Source organism: Astatotilapia calliptera, unplaced genomic scaffold (genome assembly GCF_900246225.1).
Source record: "Astatotilapia calliptera unplaced genomic scaffold, fAstCal1.2 U_scaffold_121, whole genome shotgun sequence".
NCBI classification, from domain to species: Eukaryota; Metazoa; Chordata; class Actinopteri; order Cichliformes; family Cichlidae; genus Astatotilapia; species Astatotilapia calliptera.
This window is the reverse complement of record NW_020535643.1, coordinates 12,784-35,180: the sequence shown is the minus strand read 5'-3', so window position 1 is coordinate 35,180 and position 22,397 is coordinate 12,784. Positions and strand designations below refer to the sequence as shown.

General features: G+C 41.4%; 1 protein-coding gene across 1 annotated transcript; it reads right to left on the bottom strand.

Annotated features, from left to right (window-relative positions):
* Nucleotides 1-1,004: 1,004 nt before the first annotated feature.
* LOC113017431 (cytoplasmic phosphatidylinositol transfer protein 1-like) lies at nucleotides 1,005-19,424 on the bottom strand. The gene is made up of 8 exons (XM_026160579.1): nucleotides 18,666-19,424; nucleotides 13,786-13,874; nucleotides 12,410-12,417; nucleotides 8,462-8,533; nucleotides 6,606-6,701; nucleotides 4,471-4,626; nucleotides 3,812-3,875; nucleotides 1,005-2,268 (listed from the first exon to the last, which is right to left on the bottom strand). The coding sequence occupies exons 1-8, from the start codon at nucleotides 18,899-18,901 to the stop codon at nucleotides 1,958-1,960; spliced, it is 1,032 nt and encodes a 343-aa protein (XP_026016364.1). The 5' UTR covers nucleotides 18,902-19,424; the 3' UTR covers nucleotides 1,005-1,957.
* Nucleotides 19,425-22,397: the final 2,973 nt, after the last annotated feature.

Genomic DNA, 22,397 nt, shown 5'->3' with positions numbered 1-22,397 from the left:
CTGTTTGCATAAATGCCCACATACTGCTTACTCTCTTACAATTCCTCCATCTAAAGCATAAGTACACTGCACAGCAGTTGCATCTCTTTAATATCTGCAGGGAAAATACCAAAGAGTCCATTAGCTGTGACAACATCCTCATTTAGGTTTGACAGTGTTTCTTGCAGATATTGGCAGATGTCGTGGGAAAGGCCTCAGAGGCGATCGCCTGTACTAATGAGAAGTGTATGAATTGAAAAAGGTAGCAAAAGTTGAGCATGTAGACAGAACAGAAAGTGGCATGTAGGGGGGTGTGGCCTTGCTCCTGAAATTCAGATAAATTATCTGCAGTATGATGAGAGGGGGAACTCATTTTCAGCTTCATCTATATACAATTTCACGTAATATGTTGAGATATTTATATATTAGAGCTATTTTGCAATATATTGTCTTATTTAATACTGCTGATTTAACTTGTTAGTTACTGTTCTTACTGTCTTGGAGCATATCTGGCCACAAAATTTTCTCTGAGATCAATAAAGTATTCTGATTCTCATTCTAATTTATACAGCATATGTTGTAACTTTATTGCAGTTTATTGTTTGATAACAGCATTTTGGTTATTTTGTAAGTGATTTAAGTGTTAGCCACATGTTTAGTGAGTGCTGTTAATTATAGATTAAATTTTCTGCTAAAAGGGAGCATTTAACAGGTATTTTCATTAGAAAACTGTGTTTCCCAGAATCCTTTGTGGTAGACAAAAGTTACTCTGGGTTTAGCTAGCAAAGAAAGTTTCGGGAAGCCATTATATGTTGCTCTGATGTCGAGCAGTTTATTTGTTGTACATCCCCTTTTGAAGCCCTATATAAAGACTATCGTTTCTGCAATTGATGTCTGATCCGTTTTTTGTTTTGGCTAAGTGGATTCTCCACAATAACATGACTTGATTTCCAAAGTTGCATTTGAATGAGCCACAAGCCTGTCTTTCCATTCAGATAGATCACATTAACAAACTCTCCACACAGTAACGGATGCAGCAGTATTTACTTTCATTTACTGAATACAAAACCCATCAATAGTGTGACAGTAAATGAACACAATAAAACCACAATGAAGTCAATACAGCAGCAAAACAACACCACATGACCAAGTCTGTAAAAACTCCTGTAAAACACGACATCACATATAAGGCTCAGATAAGGAAAACATTCAGTTCACAAATATTTAAGGGCAGCCTCGGTAGTCAAGAATCATGCTGTTTCATGAAGACATCATGGCTGCTGAGACACATTACAGAAATGTCAAAGCAGCTTCATCACTTGATATGATATTCTTTTTGAGTCACATTTATATTTTTCATACAGTATATACAAGAATACACAATCACCTTACATCAGACTGTGAAAACCATAATACTCGACTGTTACAGTGGCCAACAAGAGTCCCAACTACATAATTCAGTTACCAAATAAATGAACAAAGCCAGAGATGTTTAAAGATAAAGCAGAAAACAAATGTTAAGTTTATGTGCACTGAGTCTCTCGATATCTTTTCACCAACACACCCTGAGCTTGGATGAAAACAAGGTGACACTGTGGGATAAAACGATTTCAGGAATGTATGCTACACTCAGTCAGGCTAATTGGACTCCATACTGATTAATGAAAGGTGCAGACTGGCTGTTTTCTAAGGAGAAGTGAAGGATGAGGAGCCTGCAGGTGCTTTTGTTGGACTCTCACTGGGATTTACTACACCTTTACACTTGGCGGGCCTTGCTGTGGATGCCTAGCTGTACCTGTAAAGGCAGTCTGAGAGCTGTTGGCTTTGCTGGAACGCCGGCGAGTCGGCTGAGGGGCTGGGATCACCAGGACAGTCACTTCTTCTTCAGATGGCTGAGGGAACATTGCAGGATGTGCTGGGTAGGCATCCTCCACTAATACGCAGGTCAGGGGTGTTTAACAGCGGCTTAGCCCCGCTCTCATTCTGGTTGCGGACTGGAGTTCCAGGAGAAAAAGCTTGGAAGCTTGAAGAGTGAATCCCTGCGGCCTGGATCAGGTAGGGTCAAAGTCTCTGGAGCTGACTTCTTCCGGGGTCGCTCTTTGGGCACTGACAGGAAATCAGGGGCTTCGGTGGAGAGGGGAGTGGACGGGGCGCTGTTGGGTCCGCTGCGGGTGCTAGATGGCAGGGGGTTCTCTGAGATGGAAATGGTAGGGGGGAAAGTGCCAATCTTCAGGTTGGTGGCTTCCTGCGTGGCACGCTCGTACTCTCTTACTTCATCCATGGTCATGTCTGTTGGGTTGGAGCAGTGACATAATATTAATAATAAAAATACCTACTGAGCTATCCATGTCCCCATATATGAGAGACAAGGAATCTTTAGAATTGTTTTTATTAGATTTTAATGCAGTTTTTATGTGATATAAGCACAGAGATGTGCAATTCTAATAAACACATAATTTATTAACAATAAAACATAGAAAACACATCAAGTATTTAAACAGATGTGTTTCAGAACAGAGCTTAGTAGTAGTAGAAGTGGGGTGCTGAACTGGCCTGCCTGCGGTTCAGGCCTTTCACCTCTTAAAACCATTTGACCCATCATGAAATATGAAATGGAGCTATGAAGACCCAGGACTGTTAAAAAGCTAGAAAATCAAGCAGCTCATATCCTTAAGTTAACAGATGTTCATGGTTAAAAAAGAGAGGATGCTACACAGCAGTAAACAGGGCCGTGTCCCAACTGTTTTGAGACGTGTAGCTGCCATCAAATTCAAAATGAGCTAATGTTTTTCTTACTTTGGTACATTCGATATGGTTTCTGTGTTCTACAGTGAATAAAATATGACTTTAAGATTTACAACTTCTTTGTATTTTCAATGTCCACAGCATCTCGAGCTTTTTGGAAATGGGACTTTGCAGATTTATTTAATGTGGTGAGGCTGCAAATGTGGAAATATTGCACACAGGTTTCTCAAGGTCTTACAACGAACTGCTTCAAGGGAAATACGTGTCAGGAGAAAACTGTACTCTCAGTTTCCCGTTCTTAGCTGACAGTAGTCACACCTGCGGTCTTTTGCTGTTGTCCATCTGCTCTACAGTTTGACATGTTGCACAATCAGAGATGTTGTTCTTCATACCTTGATTATAATGAGAATTTGAGTTAATGTTCTCTTCCTATAAAAGCAGTCTGGGCATTCTCTTCTAACCTCTGACATCAACAAGATGAAAAATCAAAGTTTCTAAGACAGTTTCAAAAATACACAAACCAGCCACACTTCTGTAGGAGGAGGTAGGATGTGGCAAAACCAATTAGCAGAGGTGACACTACAGCTAACTGTAGTCACCCATCTAGTGTGGAACATTTTATATGTTATCATTCGTGGTTAATTGTCCTAACAGGCCATTCAGGGAGTCTTTTCTCTGTTTTTGGTGGTGGAGGTTCTAGCATTTACCCTATTTAGAATTATTAACAGGTATCTGTTCCTGTGCATGGTACCCATACACTGCATGCATACACCCTGCTAAAAAGAGCTTGCTAACATTTAGTTGATAACTTAGCACACTATGCTCATGTCCAAATATGACAAATATATCCAAATATTTCCAACTCCAAAAACACCAGATGGAGATGGTCACAAAGCTAAAAGTTGATGAAATTAATAAACAAATTGATAATGTCATGCTAGCTATGTCCATCCTTTGCATACAGTCTATGATCTCCATCTTAAAATGGAAAAATGTATGTGAAGTGGGTGCAATCGTGAGATGAGTCAATGCCTGCACATGAAACTAACCCAAGTTTTCTAAAGACTGTCATCTTCTGCGCACTTACCAATCCACTCATCCACCCAGGCAAAGGCCTGCCTGTGTCCTAAAAGCAGCACATCTCGGATCACCTGAGGAAGATTACAAAAAATAAAAAGAGAGAAAAGGGAAGCAAAGGAGGCAAGCTCACAGGAAAATGAATTCAGGCAGGGACAGAGGCAGGGAGGAAGTTCAAGGAGAGAAACTGCAAATCAGACGGCATTCGCTCTAAAGGATACAGAGAGTTTCACTTCATTTCTCACTTCAAACATTTTCTGTTCACCCCTAGAGGATTATGATTTATGTGGGACACTCCTGGTGTTAGCCTGTGAGTAATGAACCTGCCTCCAATGTGTGTGTGTGTGTGTGGGTGCCTTGGGCAAGGATAGTGCAGGGACAGCTGACCCGAGGGACAGATGCTGTAGCAAAATGGATTTGGGAAATGAGAGATACAAAGTTTAAATTCTGCAGCCAAGAAAAAGGGAGGTGGTGCTGCAAGGCAAGCTGTGGGATGCGAACAGGGCAGATATTGTTGAAGGTGATAATAGAACTGCTGATCTAGCTCACGGCCGTGTATCACATGTTTTCAGAGCAAAAGATAGGACGCCTCTGGCTCAGACGATGATATAAGCAGGCTGAAACTCATCTACAACGTGTCTCTTGCCCCCAAAAATGGTTTGTCCTGACCTTGTGTACAAACTGCTCCACACGGGTTTGCAGGCCCCAGACTTCAAATTTGACAGTGACCAGTTTGTAGGAGCACATGATGGGGTCCTGGGTGTCGAGCCATCCTTCCTGCAGAAGCCCTCGGTTCGTCTTCTTTGACTTAAAATACCGAAGGTCCTGCAAGGCCACAAGAAACCAGGTTCAGAAAAACAACTCATTTTTCCCCAGGAGTTAAATAAACACAAACAATCTTATGTCGATAATCCTCATAAAATTTACATAAGACCATAAGGAAAATTTGTTGAACTGTTTTCAAACCAATACTTCAAATTAAAACTATACTTCCTGCCATCTAATCTCTCTCACACACATCAATTTCCTCCTCTCTGCCCACAGGACAGGATCATCTGCTTTTATTTACGAGGCTAATGCAGGGTATAGCTAAGAAGCACAGTCACTTTACACGCATTAATCACTGCTCCCAGTGGACTAATTATGCTGTGATGCTCATTTGTCTTAGAGTCATGCATCTGAGTGTGACAGAGTGTCTCTATCCCTGCTGGGAAAGTACTTGTAGAGGAGGTGGAAGACGTCTGTTATATTCTTCTCCGCATAAAATGTTTCATCAAGTGTATTGAGAGACGGAAAGATGAGAAATGCTAATGACAGATTAATCGCTCCAAAAGATGTTTTACTTCACTTACTTTTCCTCCTGGTTTTGCTGAACAAGTTTCATTAACTGTAGATTGTATTTCAAGAAGGTCTAAAAAGTGAAGCCAAAGTCAAAGTGCTTTAAATATGATTTCTTTCTGGTGACCAGCAGGGAGCAAATCCTCTGGCTGCAAATAGTTTGGTTCTATATACTGCATCATATATGCTGCATCCAGTCAAATCACCAGCAAGTGTGAGGATCTCTATAAAAACAGAAGGTTTTGGTAGTTTGCAGGTCTGGAGCATTGCCACAGTCTTGCCAGGAGTGGACGATGCAGCAAACTCACCCACGGCCAGACTGTGCCATGATCATACAAACGGCAAAAAACTCAAAAGCATTTGTCACTTTATGGTCTCAAATGTTATTTTAATACCTTCTTTCATACATCATGAGGTTTATTTTGTAAATTATGTTCATAAAATAGATTATAACACAGACGTGACTAAGTTGTGACTAAGTTGTGACTGTGAACAGCATCTCCAGGCTTTAATAACAGCAGAACACAAACACAAAATAGGTGACATCCACCTTTTCTATACGAGCTATGGCTTGAACTAATATCAGTGGGGCAGAGAGGCTTTTTGTTGATTAAGATTACATCAAATTCCATTAAAATCAAGCATCTGACACTCATGCATGTGTTGAGCCGTATTGAGCCAAACGTGGTTTTAAAGATCCTTCATTTTTTTTGTATTAATTGATTTCTCAGTGTGATGCATGCTGGTTTTATTTAGTTAAAATACGTTTAGACACTACAATAACGTCTTTTTATCTTCAGCACTGGAAATTCTTCCTTGTCTTGTGGACGCTGGTTGCATGTGTTTGCATCATGAGCACCTGCTGTCAGACCTTTGACTTTTTTCTCCTTTGTTTTTAACCCCCGACATTTGACACAGTTCATCTGTTTTTAAAATAATATTTACATTAGACATCTGACTTCTGTGTTTAGCTCTGGACAGCATGTCTGTGCTATTCTTAGCTCTCAGTGGTTAAAAGCAGAGGATGACAGAGATCGGTGGGAGGTGCGTGTGTGAAAGTGAGGGTGTCAATAACAAAACTGCAGCGCTGTCATGACCCCTCTTGGTTATTAATAGCTCAGCTTTTTATGACCATCACGTCCTGATAGATGAGCGAACGCACGCGCATACAAATGTCAAATCTCCACAGCTAATGCCCATCACCTCCCCCACACATAAACATGTGTTTCCCTTCCTTCCATCGCCCAGAGGAGGCAGATGGCCAGCTGGTGGTCAAACACGAGCTGGTGCTGGTGGAGAAAAGATAACACCCTATTCTGTTCCCTTCTCCTCACATCTCAGTTGTTGACTTCTCTCCTCCTCCCTCCTATTCACCCTTCTTTCCACTTCCTTCCACAGTATCTGTGCCGTGGCTGCAAGTATTCATTCACTCCTCATCCTGAGGTCAGTGACGTCGCTCTCCTCACCTCCGACTCCTTGTAGTGGCGCTCGGGGATCTCATCGTAAGCGATGTCCAACAAACACACATCCATCTCCTCTTCTCTGGGCTCACTGCCAAAGATCTGAGGAACAGGGAACAGTTCAGTATGTGAGGACAGCTCAATCAGTGGCGTTGACAAATGCTGTGGGATGAAGTGCCGTCACTTGGTGGATTTATAAAGGCAGCTTCACGCATCACGTAAATGCTGGGAGTCATTTTAGTCACACATCATATTGCTGTACAGGAAAGCAGTGGTTGAAAGGGTTTACGTTTGACAAAAAGATAATTTCCTGAGCACGTCCCGTCCTTCTAGCTTTACCCTCAAACAATAGGCCAAACAAACTGTGAGTAGGAATGTGAGTCACACCAAGTGGTCAATGATTTCCTCCTGTGTGACTCACGGGACGCAGCAAAGCAATGTTGACTAGTTATCCGCTCCTTTCAGAGCAGTGAAAGCGCTCTTGAGTCATGGACATTAATTTAACTTCCTGCATTCTTTGAATCTTTTCCATGGGTATAGGGCCAGGAGCAAAGGGCAGGGAGTCAACTGCCAAGGTTATTACAAGAAATGAGGGAGGCTGGAATAAAGAGAGAATAGCGGTGACTGCACAAATGGTGGGACCAGTGGGGTGTTAACATGAGAGCGGAAAGACCCTTCTATTGAGTTTGCCTGCACCCACATTTGTTACAATCAGTTTCAAATGTGAGATTTTGACCATCTGTGAAACCATCGTGATGTTCCTGCAACTCTCATAATCCACCACTAGGTGGGGCCGCAGCCTTTTCCTTCTACTACATTGTGCATTCGAGTAATATTGTGCAACAGTCAGACTTGCCTCCACTGCCAATACCAAGTGTTGCTCTGAAGGTGAGGTGGAGATCAATTGAAGTGCTTTTACCTGGTTTGAAATACTCAACACAACCAGCAGGACCTTGTCAGGTTGATTTAATAAAAGACAATTACAGTCAATCTATTTTATAGCTATAGTTCTGTGCAAAAGGTTTTAACCAGCTCTTATTTCTTCATATTTTACTTTAAAGGAGCCAGACTTTCTTGTAATTTTTAAAAGTGGTCTTAAACATTAGTTCTGCAGATTGTCTGAAGGTTTTTTAATGTTGGTCTTAAGACAACAGGCTGCTTTTTCACTTGCTTTCAGTCTAGTCCGTCTACGTGACCATTTTCAGTGGATCATTTGAACCATTGTTGTTTCTACACATAACAAACAACTTAGCAAAGAACCAATTTTAAATTTTGTCTTTAGGGACTTTCTTACTAGTCTGTCTTGAAAAACACATTTTTCTGTGAATTAATTGTATGAAAAATGCCAAAGACACTGAGGTTTGACAGGCATAAAATTGTATCTTTGCACCAACAAAGTGATTCCCAAAGAGCTGTTAACCAAAAACGTTGCTCGTTATAGAGATTCAGACTGTCCACCTATTGTTCAGATGTGTCTGGCAAAGTATCTATGAGAAATTATCATAATGACAGATTGAAAAAGATTGTGATTGTCCAAGATACAAATGAACGAAGACAAAAACATTCATGTTAACAGTCGCAATCACTGCCTGAAGAAATCAGAACAGCAGAATGACTGATAATTCTCCTGATTTCCTTGGCACACAATGATGCAATAACCCTCTGACAAAGAGAATTCATTATTTTTGATTTTGGGGAAAAGACAAGAAGCAACAAGATGAGGCAACAAAGCAGACAGCAAAGAGCACAAAAGGGCAAAGGTACATGAAAAGAGAGAACCTAAATTCTATCCTCTTTCTTTTAGATGCAGCTTTGTTCCTACGATTCACTTCCAACGGCACGGCACTCGGAGCTTTACTCACATTATCATTGTTCCCTTTGTTATCCTCATATTTGGTCTCAATATGGATGGAAAACTTGGGCAGGAAGGAGCACTGAAGGGAGGGAAAAGTGAGAAATAAACAACGTGTGAGTTTCTCTGTTAATAACTGCATTGCTTAATGTTGTTTGTTCCAGCCCCTTTTTCAGAGATTTTTAACATTTTAAGCTTCATCGGTCTGCTAAAGTGACAACATCCTGTTGTTTAGGTCAATATGTGTGCATGTAGTCTTACAGTAGCTTACTCTTTAGCTTCGCTGCATTTTAGCTGCTGTGCTGAAAGCACAAGAAGCCGACACGCTCAGATGCCAGATCAGATTAATGGAGAGGACCGTGTGTCTGACAGGGGCTTATATCTTGGGTTTTATTACACAAAACCAAAGCAGTAATGGTTATTCTCTCACTCCGGAGATTTAAAACCACATCACACTTTAGTGTTTTCGTCCATTTTTACTGTCTTTAACCAAATTAAAGCTCAACACAATCATTATACAGTGTAGAAGGATGAATACTGGATACATGAAATGCAAAAGCCAGTGTTTGTGTTTATGCATGCCATCAATAAGTGATGCTACACATGGTATATTCACAGTGATGTGGAGCGAGAGGCCTTATTGTAATTACTCAGCACAATTCAGTGGCCTTGTGAGTCTTAAAGAGAAACAAGAAAACTGTCTCTGTGTTTCTGATACTGATTATGGTGACAGAGGATAAATGTCTACACACGTAAAGCAGCTCTAACATGGATTAGTAGGTTAACAAGACTAATTTGAACCTACATCAGTAACAACTGACCTGCTGTTTCAAGTCAAACTGGTCAATATTAAAAAGGTGTTTGTCATTTACAGATGAACAATGAAGATATTTCTTTAAAACCTAATTTGGTGCCAGAAATAAAGGTCCTGTAATAAGATGCCACCACTGCAACAAGTCAGCTGGTGAAATGTCTTCCATCTTAGATCGCAATCAGCTGTAAGTGATACAAAAACCATGGCAACTCAGCCACGAATGACTGCAGAGCTCCGAACCTCCTGTCGCATTAACATCAGCACCAAAACTGTGCACTGCTGGCTTCGTGGTATGGGTTTCCACATGGGAGAGGAGCTCCTGTAGGAGTAATGTGTTGTACTCTGCAGTCAGAGTAAGAGGTAACGATGTGACATGCATCCAAAAATCACAGTAGCTGCTGCCACAACGCTCATATTCTTAAGGCTGTTAACTCAAGAAAAGTTTCACAGTTTCACATGAGCTGGCGTGACCTCCCTGAAACATCCAGATGCTGCAGAGGCAGTTGCATAATCTCAGCGAGGCTAAAGAAACGGCCTGCTGCTGATTTTATATGTGGTTCACTGATGCATTCCTGCTGCTTCGCACACAGAGAAGCCGTGTGTGTGCGTGCATATGTGCATGTGTGTGTCTGGGCGGGCATGTCTTAGGGCATGTCTTCTTAATGTCCCGGTGCAAATCATTAGTGCTTTTTGTTGGCAACAGTCAATTAAACATTCAAACAGCTGAGAGCTGTGGGGTTTCTGTTAATGTCTTTAATGAAAAGTTCCCCTGATTAGCTCATATTGACAAACAGGCTGGAGCAGCAGGGGTGCGGCTGTTGTTGAAGCAGGGATCTGGACGCGAATCTGAAACTCTAACAAGTTTGATACTCTCATGTGCTTGGAAGTATTGAATAAAACAAATCAATTCAGATATGCGTGTCTGGGCTCAATCTTAGGGACAGACTGAGGAGCTAATTTATCCAAAAGCAACTTGGATGATTTTTTTTTCAGGATTTGTCCTGAGCTTCTCCCTGTGGAGATATTCCACGTCTACCTAACTGGAAGCTAACTTCAGAAGAGATCTCTGCACGCTGGAGGGATTACACTCCTTCCACAGGGATGCCTCGACATCTGTGTTACCCTTCCCTGCTTTGTGCCATCAGCTGCCAGCAGCGAATGATGACTATTGCTGTCTCGCAGGTTCACTTTTAAAGCGACAGTTGAGACGATATTCATAATCTTAATTTCCATTTTTATCCCATTACTTGGGTGTAAATTAACCGTGATGTTTTTGTGTTATTCTCATTTTCCGAAATTATCCGCAGCAAAAAAAACCCCAACGTCAAAAAGAGAAAGAGAGGTGAAAAAAACAGATGGTAATAATAAAAGAGAATAAACTTTGTTTGGATTTAATCGAGGTATCAGATCACACTGGGGATCGGACGTGAAATTACATTTGTTTCAGATATGCATGGTGGTTTTGTTAAAGACTTCACTTGCTGTGAGCACAATCTGATGAAAAAAAGGACAGAATGATAAGATGGGCACATTTCCCTTTCTCTTTTATTCTTGCATATATTCTTATATTCGTATATACCTGCAATCACAACATGTTATTCATGGCAGTCATGATAACTAAAAACTAGATTTGTGTGACTGAAGAGGTTAAACTACTTAAACAAACATAATGCTTCAAATTGCACTGAGCTGTATGGTGTAGTGCCACTTGTTCTGGGTCCTGGGTCTTTAAATCTGAGGTTTTTTGGTTCTTAAGTTTAATGTTTGTTGTCATATTTGATTTTCATGTTCCTTTTTAGCTTCAGCTTTGGCTCTTTGTTCCTATTTTGATTTCATAGCAGACTTACTCTTCATGTTGAGTTTAAGTGCATTATGGTGTTGTTGTTGTGCAAAGTTAGTCACTACACGTTTTTATTTTGGTAATCTTTTCTCTTTCTGTCTTGTTTCTAATTTTACTTCCTCCTGTCTCATTATCCTTGATTAGTTTCACCTGTCTGTGCCCTATCCCCCTGATTAACATTACTGTATAATCAACTTTTACAAATAATGCTGTCTCCCCCTCAGTCTGTGTCTCAGTGTCTGTCCTGTTCCAAGCTTAAGCTGGATTCATTTCACTTTGTTTTCTTTGTACGCTATAAAGTAGTCCAAAAGTATTTACTCACCCATCCAAATTATTAAATTCAATCCCTTTCATCAGCACAGTTGCATAAAATTAAACACCTAGGCATGCAGACTGCCTCTACAAACATTTGTGAAAGAATGGGTCGCTCTCTGTGAGTTCCAGCATGGTACAGTGATAGGATGCCACCTGTACAATAAGCCCGGTCATGCAATTTTCTCACTACTAAATATTCCACAGTCAACTGTTAGTGGTATTATAAGACAGTGAAAGTGATTAGGTAGCAACAGCAAATTAGCCTCAAAGTAGTAGCCCATGTGAAATCACAGAACAGGGTCAGCGGCTGCTGAGGCACGCAGTACACAGAGGTCGCCAACTTTCTGCAGAGTCAATCACGACAGACCTACAAACTTCATGTAGCTTTTTGATTAGCTAAAGAACAGCGCACAGAGAGCTTTATGGAATGGTTTTCCATGGATGAGCAGCAGCATCCAAGCTTTACATCACCAAGTGCACTGCAAAGCGACGGATGCTGTGGCGTAAAGCCCATCGCCACTGGACTCTAGAGCAGTGGAGACGTGTTCTCTGTTTCTCTTGTTCCAGGAAGTAAAGCTGAGACAGTTCCAGCTCAGCACCCACATTTCTGATATTTTCTAATATTAAAGTGAATATTTGCGCCCATGTATTTTGAGAACTCACAGGCAGGACTTGGGTTAATATGGACATTGCTTCATGCTGTAAATGCCCTGATGATTGTTACAACCAGTAAATATCAAATATCACAATAAAGTAAAGTATTACAACTGTCTTCTAGCAGTACATGCTGCTCAGCATGCACTGATGTCCTTGATACTGATAGTGTTGGGTGTTGTCAGAGATGTGCTCAACAAACATAACCCGCTCCTCTTCTAACACTCACCCTTAAACTCTACAACACGAGATCTTCCAGGCAGCTGGTCGATCAAAGTGGTTTTGTGTGTGTATGAGTGTGTGTGTCTGCGTGCAGGTACACCAAAACTACTCACCGTGTACTCTGACCATATCATCAGCAGAGGCCATCAGTATAATGGATGGGAATGGGAGTTTGAGGGGGGTGGGGAGGTGGGTGGGGGGACAAAGGCATGAAAGAGAATGAGAGAGATAAAACGAGAGGAGAGAAGAAAAAATACTTCAGCTCACAATGAAAAAAAAAGAACCATTAAGCCTCAGCTCAGTAGCACTTCATTTCCAGTAAAAGCACATGAGAGGAGCCCATTTCACTATGATATTGCCCCATTTTTAAAAATCTGTGTGACACTGATTGTTTTTGACATGCACGGTCCTGCTGAGCGCATATTTAGTCTGTCATATAAACACACTGTACATACAAAAATCCCAAATGCAATATGATGTTTACTGGTTGCCATCTATCGGTATTTTTGTGACATTTAGAGCTGTTCTAGCTCTGCTATAAGCTTTTTGAAAACCTTAATGCTATCGCTTTAATTTACACATTTGATAGAAAGCACATTGCAGCTAATATTTTTAAATAAATCAAAGAAAAACAATCTGACAGATAAATAGCGACACCTTGTTGGTGCCAAATTTATTGTGGAAATGTAAAAACGGAACGATGTTGTAGAAATGACCAGATGGTGAAAAACAACACTTGACAATGAAATAATTATTTTCCTAATGAAACAAACAGATTAACCCATCATTTCATTCTATATGTAGGTATTATATGTTTACATACTAAGAAACATGACAACCAAGTTTAAAATGAATCTTGTTTCGATGTGATCAAAGCGGTAAAGAAAAACGACACAGTTGTACACTCGTGTCTTTGACGCAGCTACGGCAGCACAAGGCAGCAGGTTACAAAAATCAAGATGTGCTTGACCTGCAAAAATGGCAACTAGCCAATCTGTTGTCAACTTTCTCATTTGCAAAGCTCTGCATAGCAGGTGTAAAATGGCCCTGACACTTTACTCAGCTCAGCTGGACGTTGTGTTGGTGCCATTTCGAACAGGCCAACAGGAACGTTGCAGAGTGCCCTCTGGTGTGCAAACTATCTAATGTCATCACTCACAACATGGTTGAACGGTATTTCTCCCACGTCTTGTTTACTTTTCAATTTTTCATTTATCAGCCCTACAAATAACAATACTGATATTGGTTTTAGCAAATATCAGCCAACATATCAGCCTAGCTCTAATGTTGTGGTGGAATTAAAGTGTGATTTTTATCATCCACACAACAGTGATGCTAATTATTGAGAACAAAAACAGGCAGATTACCACCTTTACGGCAGTGTTCATTCTAAATCTATTTGCTCTGGACAGAGTTGTGATCCTATATCATTGCACCAATTCTTCTAAATTCTTTTAGAGCACACTAAGGCGTATAATTAAAGCATTACCTGTGATAGTGTATGGGTAATAGTTCCAAGCCTTCTCTGTGACATAGAAGATCTTGGGGACCACTGCTCTGGCCCAACTGGGGAGCTTGCTGTCAAAGATAGACGAGTGGATAGGTTAGTAAAGTGAAGAAGAAGAAGAAGAAGAAGAAGAAAGAGAACAGCTTAAATAAATAGTTTGTGTGCAGCCTTGGTAGTTTCCTCGTAAAGTTTCTCCACTCTTCTTCTTTAGGCTATTATCTGGAACAGGCAACAAGAAGCATCCAGCTGTGTGGAGTCATAATGGAGGCTATACAGGGCAGCCATGATAGTCCCTTGGGGAAGTTGATTACACCCTGTACCCTGCAGGGGAGTTTCACCAGCGTTCATTGTGATAGATATAGAAAAGGGCATGGAAGGCAAATAGAGGAAATACAGGGGGAGGGCTATTACTCAGCACAAATGGATTCTAAATGCTGACAGCTAAGTAGTTGAGCACCTCATTGGATGTCTAATCAAAAAAAAAAAGAAGAAGAAGAAAAAAAAGATTGCTGCGGAAAGGGAACATCAGGGCTTTGGTGAGCTGGAAGGAAATTGCCATGTCAGAAATCTGAGAAATACACAAATTTACCAGTGAATACCAGCGAATGGAGAAGATTGACTTTTGAGACTTTGACATTTGGAACAGTAAGTCCTGATTGCCAATAGACGCCGAGAGAAAAGAAGGGTTGCAGACAGTCATTACTGAGTGCCATCAGACAAAAATTCACTACAGCCCAAATCACATTTAGTCCAGATTTCTGCTCCCTGAAAAGCAGACAATCAAAGCGCAGCAAATAGCAGCATAATTGGACTCAAAGTCATCATTAAGTTGTACCTTTCAGAAAAATTCTCTCTTAACCACTGATTATTTAACCCTCACATCTCCAACTTCTTCTCTTTTTCTTTTTCTATGTCTGCTAGATGTAAGTGAATATGGAAATTGAGCTGGTTTGTCACTAAAGCCATTTTACACAAGAACTTTGGATCATTTCAGAAGAATAAGATCAGGATATTTTAAAAGTTGTCGTTTTTCACACTGGGCATGCAGCAGGAAACGCTCTGCTACTGGAGATACTCTGTTTTAGGAGAGGGAGCTGCCTAGATAGAGACAGCAGGAGGCAGGACACATGACGCCCACTCACCTGCAGGCAGGCAGAGCACTAAATTATTAGTGTTTGCAGAATGCAACATTATGCATACATTTTACAAAAGGTGCAGGCAGGTTAAAGCAACTGACTAATGTCCCGTGTGACTGTGCTGGACATTTGAGTTCTCACGTGCACCTCTATTAGATAAGTCCAATCAATGCTCAGGGCTGCAGTGTGTATCTGCAAATGGCTTAAGACTCTGTATAAACTATGGGAACATGAGGCAGACAGTTTCCTTCAGTCCCCTTCTAATAACCTGTCAAACAGCCAAGGGAATGTCCAGACACAGCAGACTAGCCACATGTCCTCACACTGCCTTATTTGCAAGCCACGCATACACATACACACAGACATACAGACACACACGCACAGAATGCAGCTATAACATACTAACAGGTGGTTTGTGGGTGGAGGGATGCAGGCTCCGCTCGGTGTCCGACAGCGACTGCTCAAATTATCCATCATTTACACTGACCTCATCTCTCTGTGCACACACACACACACACTATCACACTCGGCTAAACGCACACCACACTCTGCCCTCCTCTTCACTGAGTTTGTCAGTGACACTTTATATTTCCCAAAGGCCCACTTACTTGTCACTTCAGAGCACAAAAACGTCCACCTCAGCCTTCTTTGGTATTCTTCGCATGGATCGCTTTTTATCTCACAGTCTGACTTTTGGCAGTGAGCGGCTCAATCTTGTCTCACAGAATCTATCTTACCAGAATAAGACTATATGAAATAATAATAATAGAAAGTAACATCATTGCTTTACCTGCACAACAATTCAGTAAATTTTAATGGATTAATGGATAGACTCATTTAGACATCGAGTTTATGTAATAGATTGTTCCAGTTTAATCTCTTCAAATACTGCATTGTTGGTGCCTTTTGGAGCTTTTTCATGATTATAATCAGGGCTTAAGCAGACCGGAAGGATCTGTAACAGTGAAAAACTGTTTCACAGAATCACATCCAGTCTTGTAGAAAAGTAAGTACAATTGCCCCAAGGTCACGTATTTTCCCTGGTCATACTATCCTCTATACATTGTATTGTAGTGTGTTTATATTCTAGTTCATTGCTGTTTTTACTGCCTCTGTGTGTTTCCATGTGTAGTCTGTCTTATTGCTGTGTTTGTATTCCTTTCTGTCTCGCCAGTCATGCCCCTGTGTCTGTCTGGTCTCAGTATTCTGTTCTCTGGTTTGCTGGTTTGTCCTGTCAAGTTACCTACATGGTTTCTGTTTTATTTTGACAGTGTCTCTTCTTCTGTGCATGATGTTCGGTTTATCTTCCCCTGTCTTGTCAGCCAGATTACAATTACTGTTTTTGGTTTTTGTTTAATTTGCCTTTTTGTCAGCAATAAAATAAATCTGTGATTTTGAGTTATGTCAGTCTACTGAGTCCTGCATCTGGGTCCACGTTCTTTTTGTCACACACCTGTTCACATGACGCAGTCAGCTAAACCTGTCTTACAGCAGGAAAATATTCCCAAGCAAAGCAGAAAATCTACAACAGAATAGTTGAAAAAAGAAAAATTCCCAAGGTACTGCAATGGCCCAGTCACATTACAGCCACAAACATGAATCAATTTTATTGGAATTCCACGTGAAAGACCAACACAAAGTGGTGTACACGTGAGAAGTGGAACGAAAATCATACATGATTCCAAACATTTTTTACAAATAAATAACTGAAAAGTGGGGTGTGCTTAATAATTCAGCCCCCCTGAGTCGACTTTGTCGAACCACCGTTTGCTGCAATTCCAGCTGCCAGTCTTTTAGGGTTTGTCTCTACCAGCTTTGCACAGAGACTGAAATCTTTGCCCATTCTTCTTTGCAAAACAGCTCCAGCTCAGTCAGATTAGATGGACAGCGTCTGTGAACAGCAGTTTTCAGATCTTGTCACAGATTCTCGATTGGATTTAGATCTGGACTTTGACTGGGCCATTCTAACACATGGATATGGTTTGTTTTAAACCATTCCACTGTTGCCCTGGCTTTATGTTTAGGGTCGTTGTCCTGCTGGAAGGTGAACCTCGGCCCCAGTCTCAAGTCTTTTGCAGACTCCAAGAGGTTTTCTTCCAAGATTGCCCTGTATTTAGCTCCTTCCATCTTCTCATGAACTCTGACCAGCTTCCTTTCCCTGCTGAAGAGAAGCACCCCCAGAGCATGATGCTGCCACCACCATGTTTGACAGTGGGGATGGTGTGTTCAGAGTGATGTGCAGTGTTAGTTTTCCGCCACACATAGCGTTTTGCATTTTGGCCAAAAAGTTCCATTTTGGTCTCATCTGACCAGAGCACCTTCTTCCACATGTTTGCTGTGTCCCCCACATGGCTTGTGGCAAACTGCAAACAGGACTTCTTATGGTTTTCTGTTAACAATGGCTTTCTTCTTGCCACTCTTCCATAAAGGCCAACTATGTGCAGTGCCCGACTAATAGTTGTCCTATGGACAGATTCCCCCACCTGAGCTGTAGATCTCTGCAGCTCGTCCAGAGTCACCATGGGCCTCTTGGCTGCATTTCTGATCAGCGCTCTCCTTGTTCGGCCTGTGAGTTTAGGTGGACGGCCTTGTCTTGGTAGGTTTACAGTTGTGCCATACTCCTTCCATTTCTGAATGATCGCTTGAACAGTGCTCCGTGGGATGTTCAAGGCTTGGGAAATCTTTTTGTAGCCTAAGCCTGCTTTAAATTTCTCAATAACTTTATCCCTGACCTGTCTGGTGTGTTCTTTGGACTTCATGGTGCTGTTGCTCCCAGTATTCTCTTAGACAACCTCTGAGACCGTCACAGAGCAGCTGTATTTGTACTGACATTAGATTACACACAGGTGCACTCTATTTAGTCAGTTAGTCGTTCCACTTCTCACGTGTACACCACTTTGTGTTGGTCTTTCACGTGGAATTCCAATAAAATTGATTCATGTTTGTGGTTGTAATGTGACAAAATGTGGAAAAGTTCAAGGGGGTGAATACTTTTGCAAGCCACTGTAGCTGGCATTGCTTTTAGTTGAAAAAGCATTGAGAGGGCTTCTTTACAACCTCAACACACCCTTTGTCAGGCATTCATTTTAGATTTTAATTTCAGCAGAGCAGATCATTAGACATGTCACCAGTGGCTAATCGTGTGTTAACACGCTGAAAGAATGAGTTCAGTGACAGCTATGCAGAGGCACATAAGTGAGCTTGTCTTTAACTTGTCAAATCACGTAACAACTAAGCAGCAGAAGCTCAATACATGGAAACTGTTTCAATGCTGAGAATTATTATTGTCAGAGAAAGTGCTAGACAGTCAGAGTAGCCTTTTATTATCCAAGAATGGGTACACATACAAGGAACTGGGCTTTATCTTTTTCTTCGCTCTACGCATTAACAGAATAGACAACACGGACAATAGCAATATGACACAGACAATAACTACATATATAGTGTATTTATATTTATTTGTAAAATGATGCTGAGTGCAAAGCCTTTGGAAAAATCTATGGAATAAATACAGGATAGATCATTGGTTACTATATATACAGTATATAAGCTATATTCTTTACATATATACATGGAATTTGACAGTATATATGTTAGTATATAGGTTTGTGCAAGTTAGAAGCCCTTATGAAAGTGATTTAGACGTTTGCTCAGTGGTTTATAGTCCAAATACTTTTTTATTTATTCGTTTTTTCAAGCCCACTGTAGGTGGGAAATTACACTCACTTGTTAAGGTAGATCCGTTTCTCTGTGAACTGGCCCGATCCGTGCTCTGGGTCCTCATAAGGCTCATTCTGCACCACCTCAACACCTTCTCCACGTTCACTCTGTTCATGACTGTGTTTGCTGATCATATACAGCTGGCCGATCCGGTACTGAAAAACAAAGGAGGACCAAAAAGAAAAAGGAGACTTTATCAAATATAGGGAGGCAATTAACATTTTACACATCTGAATCAGCATGCTGCTGCGGCCGAAGTTAACGGAAACAAAATCTTCTTGGTGAAAGTCCAGGAACTGACCCAATCGTCTGATTTTATGGAAGCCATAAAAATAAATGCGGGAGAGAAAATACCAGGATTACAGCACCTGCACGCTCCTGACACCTGGGGGCAGTCACCATAGCAAAAGAAAACTGCTGGATTAGGAGCCGTCTGCAGCACAGTGATAAAGGCCTCGTGTCAGGTCAGGACCAAGTGGCACAACAATAGTAACAGTGGCAACAGACAGTTACACGAACCCATCCCATGGTCCCTTGTGACACATCAGTCAACACGCACAATCCTTCACTCATCACTCACTGACCCACTTGGGCCTGTGACAGTGTCACTTTCGGCCACCTTGACAGACTGGGTGGGGGTGGGGGGTTGTCACACGGCAACTATTTTCCATACATTTCGAAAACGACGAGCACAGGAGCGAGAATTTCTAACTGCTCATGGGACTATTTACGCGCTGGGGAAACTGATACTGCCCTGATGGTGACTTATGTCGCGCTGATGGAATGCCAAGGACTCATGCAGGACTCTATACACACCCACACACACACACACACACACACACACTGCTCCAACCAAGGATAGCTGTGTTAAGCTAATGGAAAATAGGATCGTCTGGGCTGTTGACTTGTGACTCTACATCCAGCCACATAAAGCAAGGAGTGGAGTGAAATGTGATAGTGTAGTGGAAAAAAAAGCAGAGCTCATGTATATCAGTAAACTTCTTATATCACAATGCCAAATTTTTCCATCTGCTGACCATCAGAGGAGAGCAATGAGCTGTGACAGAGAATTCCCAGCTGAAATGTGGATGGCTGTGAGTTTCTGACAGCACAGCTGTTGGAGTCTGGCATAGTTTTTCCACTGCAATGACACAGTAACAGACCAGGCATAATAGATGTGGAACCTGTATTTAGTCGCACACAAACACACGAGCCTGCCCACATTTTGAGCTCTTCTTGCAGCTGATATGGTAATCAGCACATCAAAAGAGGCAAAGAATGAGCTGGTTCCAGTTTAAGAGATGTGAATATTTGTTGCTTCTTTTCATCATACGTGCGAGCTTATACTGCGGGATTTTGAATTGTTGCTTAGAGAAAAAAAACAGTTGAGCTACTTGGACTTTGGATTTCATCAGACATTTGAGTTTCGGTGTCATGTTTTGCAGGACAAAGGGCATCAAGAGCAGGCAGAGTAACTGAAAATAAACCTTTTGCTCAAATGGATGTCAAAGTCCAAAAAACAGCCAAAAGTCCAGAGCACTAAACGGGGAGCGCACACAAGCGTGCTATTGTAGACAAGGAGTTGACAGGCGTATACAGTGAGATTTTACAGATATGTGAACATTTACCATGTGACATTAACTTGACAGCCACTTTGTACGGGACAATCATGGTGACAATTTAAGATCAAGTGAAAAAGGTCCTGTTTACACAGGTTTAGACACAGATCCTTGACCATCTGGCAACCGCTGGTCGTAAGGGAAAAATAAAAGCTCACCAACATGTTGTAAGTGGTTGCTGGAGATGGATGAAGATTACCAGGAAAACTAATGCTAAAGCTCCAGTTACACAGGCCTAGAGACCAGTTAATGACCCCCATTTCCCCCTAGAAACCCACAGAGATAGATAGACTTTTATTATCATATAGTGGATATGCAAAAATTTCAAGGATAACCTGTCCCTAGTGAAAAATGTGTATTCCACATGAATTCCCATGCGTATTTTACTCGCAGATTGCTGCAGTTGCCTGTAGTTTTCATGGAAGCGCCAGGCTTGTCCACAGAAACTGTCCAGCTATGCTGTCCAAGCTGTAGTGAAACTGTGAAAAAGTGCAACACAAACCATTTTACCTCCACAATTAAAATTGTGCATTTTAAAACATGGCTGCAGCACCGAGGCACAACTTCTACTATGAATCCAAAGCTTCTCCTTTTCTGGAGAAATTTTTGTGTTGCATTTTTTTCCAGGAATTCAATATGTCCAGTTTCTCATAATGCCTCCTTTGTTTCCTCATCTGTGTTTGTCAATGTGTAATTTCCGGGTCCTAGTTACGGTCTGTTTATCCTCTTGTCTTCACCCGCTGTGCACTTTTCCGCTGACATCAAACAACTGTTTTTGTAGATTTATTATCTTGACTCCTGCATCCTGTTTTGCGGTCCTCACGTTTAAGTAAGTCTGTCAAAATTTGCGCATAAAACAACAAGGAATAATGTGATTCATAAAAAAAAGTATCACTGGTCAAAGCTGGCTGCTTCGAGTAATGAACACACAGAGAGTTAAGTTCTTCATGGAGCTTTTTCCTTGTCTGTTATCTAATTGTTTCATCTGTACAGCCTGCTAGTGCTGAGCTCAGTGGAGCAGTCAGCAGCTGAAAGGACACATATTTTCCCCATGATTTTCCCTTCTGAAAAGGTTTTTCTTTGGACACTGGCTGCTTTTGCACTCATTTTAATTTAAAAACATGCCATCATATGCCGAACATATTTCATGACCAAATCAACCCATGATAACCAGTTTACAAAAGTGTGTTATTCATTTAAAATACAAAGAAAACCTGAGAGATTCTTTTGTCCAGTCTATGACATGAAATCCAGAATTCCGACACTGAGGCAGCTAAAGAAGGATAAAGGAGATTGTTGTACATATCAAAATATTCCTGTTGTAGCTGAAACATGAGAGATGGTTGAAGAGCTGACATAAATCTCCACGCTGGATGAAAAACATCAAGGCAGAGTGCCCACTCAAGAGGACCTCTGAACATCCCTCCCATCATACTGATGACTAGCAACAGTGTATTACCATTAAGCACCATGTTTTCTGTTTCCCTCTTTGACTAATTTGAGTTTGGACATGTTGTGTAAACAGCCTGGCCATTGTGCTCCCTGCCAGGCATTGTATCCGGCTCGCCATCTGCTGGCTACCTGAAAGCTGCAGCTGATGAATGAGGGGCTGCTTTTCATTGTTGTCTTTGGAAATCTCGCTCTAATGACTAGAAGGGAGAAGTGGCCCTTGCCTTGGTTAGAGTGGCCATGAATAATTTCTTTTTATCTCTCTCTTTCTCCCTCTAGAGCCTCTGGGCAGGATCAAGGACAGCAAGGAAAAATATGAGCTCTCATCAGCCGAGGTATACTTTCTTTTCTCTCCTATTTACACCTCGTCCTGTCTCATTCCTCTTTACCTGGTCTCCACCTATACACTAAAATCCAACCTTTTACTTTCTGAACTCCTATTCTTGCTCACCTCCAAACTTTGCTCTTAGCTCATTACCTGGTAAAAGCCACGTAGAGTTCAGTCACCTTTGGCACTCAAGTAATGGAAACCTTGAAATTAAAGTAGTGGACCGTGATTGCTCATGGAGCTGCTCCTGGTGCTGGTGGCAAAATTTCAATTTTTTTGGTCAGCGTGACCCAAGAAAATGGAACAAAATTACCGGTACAGTAAAAGTGTAGGATGAATCGT

What these genes read in the sequence shown, in the direction of transcription:
- LOC113017431 (XM_026160579.1), bottom strand. Translation starts at nt 18,901, where the DNA reads ATGCTGATTCAGATGTGTAAAATGTTAATTGCCTCCCTATATTTGATA. An exon ending in ACAAAGGGAACAATGATAAT is followed by an intron (nt 6,702 to 8,461) that starts GTGAGTAAAGCT and finishes CCTGTTCCTCAG; the next exon opens with ATCTTTGGCAGTGAGCCCAG. An exon ending in TGGAGCAGTTTGTACACAAG is followed by an intron (nt 3,876 to 4,470) that starts GTCAGGACAAAC and finishes AATCTTCCTCAG; the next exon opens with GTGATCCGAGATGTGCTGCT.